We start from the raw sequence: 8,044 nt of genomic DNA, 5'->3' as shown, positions 1-8,044 counted from the left end.
TAATAACTCATTTCTAATAACTAATTCCTTTATCTTTGCCATGATGACAGTAAATAATATTTGACTACATATTTTTAAGACACTAGAATTCAGCATAAAGTGACATTTAAAGGCTCAACTAGGTTAATTAGACAAGTTAGGGTAATTATGCAAGTCATTGTATAACAGTGGCTTGTTCTGTAGACAATTGAAAATAAATATTGCGTAAGGGGGCTAATAATATATAATAATATAATAATATAATATACCTGAAATGTAAATGGTTGATTACAGCCTTCTAGGCCTACCAATAGGTGCAGAACGCCCCTACTGGCCCATTTGTATCAGCTGATAACGGCCCTTCAATCGAGTGATAACATTCGAATCGGCTGGTATAGCACTATGTATTTATCACATAGAAAATCGTAGCATGTTGGAATAAAAAAAAGCTTGTGTGAATGGCCCCTAGTGATGTTTAGATACTAAATAACAAGACAAAACGTTGATTAGCAAAGTGTGTGTTGTTTTTTTTGTTTAGTTTTTTGCAGGGTAGCATTTTAAACATTCATAAAGCTCCACCTTCCATTGGTCTTGTGGGTTTAAGTGCCACCTCAATCCTGATTGGCTGATGGCTCCTCCGGTTTGTCCACCTCATCATCATCTTTCTGGTCTTTACACGACCCTGTTTCAGCTTCTATTTTCACACTTTGCTCTTCCGCTTTACCGTCTACCTCATCTTTAGCACTTCCATCTTTCTCACCGTTTCCACTCACTTCTTCTTGTTTTCCTCCTCCTACCTCACTTCCTGCAGCCGTCACTTCCTCCGCCCACTTCCCTTCCTCTGTGTCCTGTTTCTGTTGGCTCTGCACTTGAGCGTCAGCTTCATTATTCTGTTTTTCCGGCCGTCGTTCATTCACACTCGTGTAGGTGTCCTCAACGCTCCTCTCGACCTTTTGATCGCTTATCTCTTTCTCCACTGTGGGCGTGGAGTCTTTCTTCTTCTTGTTCTTTGGTGCGTCTTTGACCGAGTTCTTGTTGGACTTGTTTCTTGCTTTAAAGATGACTTTCTGAAACAAAACAAAAATGCAGACAGTTTTGTGAGATAAAGACGTAGCCTTGATTAATAATTCATGAATCTCTCTTTAAAAAGGGATTCTTAAATCACCGTGTTCATGATAAATCAAAAATGTGCACACTTCTATTTTTGGCAGAATTCAAAATGTGTATTTGAACATTTATATATCTATTCAATTCAATTCACCTTTATTTGTATAGCGCTTTTACAATGTAGATTGTGTCAAAGCAGCTTCACATAAAAAGTCATAGTAAATTGGAACAGTGTAGTTCAGTTTAGTGTTTAAGTTTAGTTCAGTTTAGCTCAGTTCAGTATCTGAATATATTTGAAAAATCCACCTATCCATATCTACTTTTATTTTTCTATTGTTCCCATCTGCCCGCCCATCCATAACTACTTTTGTTTTTCTATTGTTCCCATCCATCCATCCATACTTTTGTGTTCTATTGCTTCCATCCACCATTCCATCCATATCTACTTCTATTATTTTATTTTTCCCATCCATCCACATCTACTTTTTTTATTCCGTCCGTCTGTCCATCCATCCATCCATCCATCCATATCTACTTTTATTTTTCTATTCCGTCTGTCCATTCGTCTATCCATCTGTCCATGCATCCATCCATCCATCCATATCTTCTTTTGTTTTTCTATTCCATCTGTCCATCCGTCTATCCATCTGTCCATGCATCCATCCATCCATCCATCCATCCATAACTACTTTTGTTTTTCTATTGTTTCCATCCATCCATCCCTACTTTTGTGTTCTATTGCTTCCATCCACCATTCCATCCATATCTACTTCTATTATTTTATTTTTCCCATCCATCCACATCTACTTTTTTTATTCCGTCCGTCTGTCCATCCATCCATCCATCCATCCATATCTACTTTTATTTTTCTATTCCGTCTGTCCATTCGTCTATCCATCTGTCCATGCATCCATCCATCCATATCTTCTTTTGTTTTTCTATTCCATCTGTCCATCCGTCTATCCATCTGTCCATGCATCCATCCATCCATCCATCAATCCATCCATCCATCCATCCATCCATCCATCCATCCATCCATCCATCCATCCATAACTACTTTTGTTTTTCTATTGTTTCCATCCATCCATGCCTACTTTTGTGTTCTATTGCTTCCAACCACCATTCCATCCATATCTACTTCTATTATTCTATTTTTCCCATCCATCCACTTTTTTTTCCGTCCGTCTGACCATCCATCCATCCATTCATCCATCCATATAAGAAAGATCCATCCGTCTATCCATCTGTCCATGCATCCATCCATCCATCCATCCATCCATCCATAACTACTTTTGTTTTTCTATTGCTTCCATCCACCATTCCATCCATATCTACTTCTATTATTCTATTTTTCCCATCCATCCACATCTACTTTTTTTTATTCCGCCCGTCTGTCCATCCATCCATATCTACTTTTATTTTTCTATTCCGTCTGTCCATCCATCTATCCATCTGTCCATGCATCCATCCATCCATCCATCCATCCAACCATCCATATCTACTTTTATTTTTCTGCCGCATCCATTAATCCATTCACATCTACTTTTTTCTATTCCGTCCATCCATATCTACTATTATTTTTCTATTCCATCCATCCATCCATCCATCCTTGCATCCATTCACATCTACTTTTATTTTTCTATTGTTCCATCCATCCATCTATCCATCCACATCTACTTTTATCTATTCTGTCCATTCGTATCTACTTTTATTCCATCCATCCATCCATCTGTACTTTTATTTTTCAATCGCAACCTTCCATCCATCCACCTATCCATATCTACTTTTATTTTTCTATTCCCTTCATCCATCCATCTATCCATTAATCCATCCATCTCTACTTTTATTTTTCAATTTATTTTTCAATCGCAACCATCCATCCATCCATCCACCCATCTATCCATTAATCCATCCATCTCTACTTTTATTTTTCAATCGCAACCATCCATCCATCCATATCTACTTTTATTTTTCTATTCCCTCCATCCATCCATTTATCCATTAATCCACCCATGCATATCTACTTTTATTTTTCTATACCATCCATCCATCCATCCATCCATATCTTCTTCATCCATATTTTTCTATTCCATTCATCCATCTGCCCGTCCGTCTGTCCATCCATCCATATCTACTTTTATTTTTCTATCGCAACCATCCATCCATCCATATCTACTTTTATTTTTCAATCGCAACCATCCATCCATCCATATCTACTTTTATTGTTCTATTCCCTCCATCCATCCATTTATCCATTAATCCACCCATGCATATCTACTTTTATTTTTCTATACCATCCATCCATCCATATCTTCTTCATCCATATTTTTCTATTCCATTCATCCATCTGCCAGTCCGTCCGTCCATCCATCCATATCTACTTTTATTTTTCTATCGCAACCATCCATCCATCTATATCTACTTTTCTTTTTCTATTCCATCCATCCATCCATCATCCATCCATCTCTGCTTTTATTTTTCTATCGCAACCATCCATCCATCCATCTCTACTTTTATTTTTCTATCACATCCATCCATCCATATATCCATCCATATCTACTTTTATTTTTCTATCACATCCATCCATATATCCATCCATCCGTATCTACTTTTATTTTTCTATTCCATTCGTCCATCTATGCCTCCATCCTTTCATCCATCCATCCATCCTTCCATCTATCCATCCGTCCATCCATCCATCCATCCATCCATCCTTATCTACTTTTAATTTTCTGTCACATCCATATATCCATCCGTCCGTCCATCCGTCCATCCATCCATCCATCCATCCATCCATCCATCCATCCGTATCTACTTTCATTTTTCTATTCCATTCATCCGTCTATCACTCCATTCTTCCATCTGTCCTTCCATCCATCTATCCATCCATCCATGCATACCTACTTTTATTTTTCTATCACATCCATCCATATATCCATTCTCCATCCATCCATCCATCCATCCATGCATCCATATCTACTTTTATTTTTCTATCACATCCATCCATATATCCATCCATCCATATCTAATTTTATTTTTCTATCACATCCATCCATATATCCATCCGTCCATCCATCCATCCATCCATCCATCCATGCATCCATATCTACTTTTATTTTTCTATCACATCCATCCATATATCCATCCATCCATATCTAATTTTATTTTTCTATCACATCCATCCATATATCCATCCGTCCATCCATCCATCCATATCTACAAAAATTGTTCTTGGAGCTTTGTATGATTATAGCTGAAGAACTGAAGTCACATGAAAAGTTTAGGCAATGTTTTTAGTTCCTATTTTAAACGTATTTTATTAAAATATCAGGGCCATTGCTGTATATGAATAGTCAGATAGCTTTTGGATTTTATCTAAAATATGTTCATTTGTGTTCGGAAGATGAATGAAAAGTCTCAGGAGACTGGAACAGTGTAATTAACAGAATTCTCATTTTTAGGTGAGCTAATCTTTAAAACTCTCTTAGCTCTTCAACCAACAAGCAGTTGTTACACTTGCAAAATTACTAAAACAAACCCATCACATTTATGCACTTCAGTACGCAGTATCAGACCTCACCGTGACTGTGATTGGCTGCTTCCTGACATGTCTCCGCCTTTCATTTGCATAAATTACTGTTTCGATGTTCGCATCTCTCGCTCTGCTATCAATCAGTGAACCCTTCAGCTTCTAACCCTGTTTCCTTCAAGTCGTGTAAATGCGTGCATAAAAAACGGATTGTTTCTGTCTTATGAATATGCAAGATGATTCCTGCATGAAAAAGGGTTGACACAAAGGCGTTGTGTCCTCATTGAGATGCAGATGTGCGAGACAGAAGGGCCTTGCGAGCCACGTGACGTTTTTGTTTTGTAAAAAGTTCATTTAGATTCTCTCTTCAGTTTGTTATGGTCGTGAATATGAATTCACAAAGCATTGGATTATGTATATACGGTGGCCCAGACAGCTCAACACGCTGCAACTTAAAACAAAAAACACTAGCAACAATTATTTTTGTTATAAAAGTATTTTTGTTGTTCGTTCAAACTAATCTAAAAATCAAATCCGTAAATTAGCAGTTTTCCATATTTTGTTTTTAACTTTATCTGGTTTATTTATGCTTTTGAACTGCATTAATGGAGCTTTCTCTTTCTTCCAACAACTTTTAACACTGAAAAGTTCCAAAAAGTGACTTTTATTAACATTTTTAATAGTTTAAAGTGATATTTTGTCTGGGTTGGTGTTGTATATTACGCTACAAAAACCTAATAAACTGCCATAACAATTTGACTGTGTCCGAAATTGCCTACTACCCAGTAGGTACTGCATTTGAAATTAAATGTACTACTCGACCATTAGAAAAGTACGTTCTATAGACCTTTTTCTTAGAATGCAAAATTACCCATTATGTTTTGCGTGTATGCGCAAGGAGAATGCTAAGAACTTCCGCTCGACAGCTGATGCGTATGAACAGTCACATTTGGACAGCTTTGAAACGATAGTTTTAATCTATTTTATTTATACTGCTGTCGATCAGCGCCACCTCCTGGACTGGTTATTTAAAAAAATGTGGTCTAATAGGATAGAAAACAACTGCTGCGAGGCATTTTCCCCTCGCCTTGTGCCGTTTAAATGAAGCCTGGTCATCGCTAAAGTCAACATTTTCTCTTTGTTTCAAACATAACCAGCCCAAACAAATGTAATTCATCTAAATGTTTGACACACACATGTAGCCTGTACTGTCCCACTAACACATTGATTGAATAAGTGTCATTAAGTGAAAATAAGATGGAGTTTTGAAATGACAGAAAAACACATACTGTGGTAAATACTACACAACACAACACAAACTAACTAGATGAAACACAAACTGCTCCCAATTAGAAACAACATGCAAATCAGCCAGCAGAGTATCAGTAACAGACTTTTATTGGTCTCGACTTACATACCTGTTAAGTTTCATGCCAGTAATCTGGTTTGCTCTATAATGCAGTGAAGTACACGTTTGTGTGTGCGCACATTGAAGAGCTGCTGAGCTTACAGGTCGGGAACACACACACACAAACACTGTATTTCTGACGGCAGACACATGAACTAGGAGAGCGTTTTTCTCTCGTGCTTGAATCACATCTGACAGATTATAACAGCTAAAGTTGTGTGTCACAAAACACTCCGTAATCCACTCAAAACGCTATTGAAACCCATTTTCGGATCGCAAATTACTTGTCGTAAACACTGTAAACGGAAGTTCTAAACATCCATGAAAAAGGTCTATACAGTATGAATGTGAGTAGTATAAATGGAACTCGGACGTACTACATCCGCCATTTTGTCATGATCAGTTGCGTTGCTTCACACTGGGGGGATCATGATATAGCGTAACATGCATCGGATGCGCACTTCAGAATCTCGCCAGAAGGAGTAAGTCATCCGGGTACTTCTTCCATACTGTTTTTAAAATTTTTACGAATTCGGACATACTACTTGGCTCGCATACTGTTTTTAGCATACTATACAGTATGAAAGTATGCAATTTCGGACGCAGCCATTCTGTTATTTTCCAGACTTATATTCTCTTTATAGACTTATATTCTCTCTATATTATTTCAAATACATTATATTATTTCAAACTACTAAAACGTAATTAAAAGTCCCTGCAGAGTTGAGTTTCAACATCAAAAGTTGATAAAGCAGAGATCAACATCCCATTCTATTCTATTGTCGTTCACATATTCATTCATTGTCCTTCGGCTTATTCTCTGATTTATCAGAGTATGCCACAGTGGAATGGACCGCCAACTATTCCAGCATATGTTTTAGGCAGTGGATGCCCTTCCAGCCGCAGCCCAGTACTGGGAAACACCCATACACTCTCGCATTCACACACAAACACTACTGCCAATTGAGTTGATTGAATTCACCTATAGTGCATGTATTTGGACTGTGGGCAGGCCCAGATTGGCTAATGGGGGGACCAGGAGTATTCCCGGTGGACTGGTCCATTTTTTTGGCCGCGAGGGCTGGTATCTCTAGCTGCCTGTACTTTCAGCAGTCGCACTTTTATTTATTTATTTATTCATTCATTCATTCATTCGATCATTCATTCATTCATTCATTCATTCGATCATTCATTCATTCATTCATTCATTCATTCATTCATTCATTCATTCATTTATTTATTTATTTATTTATTCATTCATTCATTCATTTATTTATTTATTTGTTTATTTATTCATTAATTAATTAATTAATTTATTTATTTATTTATTTGACCATGGCCTCAGTCTTTTTATTCATTATTTTACTGCAGCTTCACTCTTTTTATTTATTTTCACACAGCCCTATGAGCAGAATGCAGCCTGCAGGTTAATGATGACTTAATTATCATTCGACGACTCCAACAGCGACATCTTGCTCATCAGCAAAAGCATTTGTTAAGAGATACGCGAGAGATGAAAAATTGATAATAAAAAGCGCAAAGATGGCGCTGAGAAGGCCAGAATTTTAAAAAGCTGAGTACATTTTTCATTAAAACCAGCGGCAGCGAGAGTACAACAATACATGAAGACGATGAAACAGCCGGTAAGTTAACGTTAAGCTAGTTAGGAGCAGTGCAAAACAACAATGTCTGCAAACCCCCGTTTATTTACCGAACTTTTTCTTGTACTGTAACGTTAGCTCTTCAGCAGCAGCAGCCTCTTGTCCAGTTTAATGCTAACAGTGAAGAGCCCAGTCATGAGCCCAACACTAGAATGGGCAGAAAGGATTGGCATTGAGTAAATATACTTAATATATATGAATATTACACTGAATGAAAAATCCCTGAGACAATTAATGAAATTAGATGATTCACTACACTAATAAATCTGACTTAACTTGATAAGAAAGCTAAAAAGGGGAAGAAAAAATAAGATGAAGCTATCATTATAAAGTAATACTGTGATTTAAAAAGTCTGGCAG

At 37.2% G+C, this 8,044-nt stretch overlaps 1 protein-coding gene across 1 annotated transcript in view; it reads right to left on the bottom strand.

The window, feature by feature from the left end:
- Positions 1-495: 495 nt before the first annotated feature.
- LOC130243405 (raftlin-like) overlaps positions 496-8,044 on the bottom strand; it is a 227,051-nt gene continuing 219,502 nt past the window's right edge. Inside the window, exon 10 of the mRNA XM_056475567.1 lies at positions 496-1,046. Within this exon, the coding sequence (XP_056331542.1) occupies positions 591-1,046 (456 nt within the window). The 3' untranslated portion in view covers positions 496-590. The remainder of the gene's footprint in view (positions 1,047-8,044) is intronic.

The sequence above is a fragment of the Danio aesculapii genome, chromosome 16 (genome assembly GCF_903798145.1).
Source record: "Danio aesculapii chromosome 16, fDanAes4.1, whole genome shotgun sequence".
Lineage (NCBI taxonomy): Eukaryota > Metazoa > Chordata > Actinopteri > Cypriniformes > Danionidae > Danio > Danio aesculapii.
The sequence above is the reverse complement of the archived record's forward strand: the minus strand, read 5'-3'. Positions and strand labels throughout refer to the sequence as shown.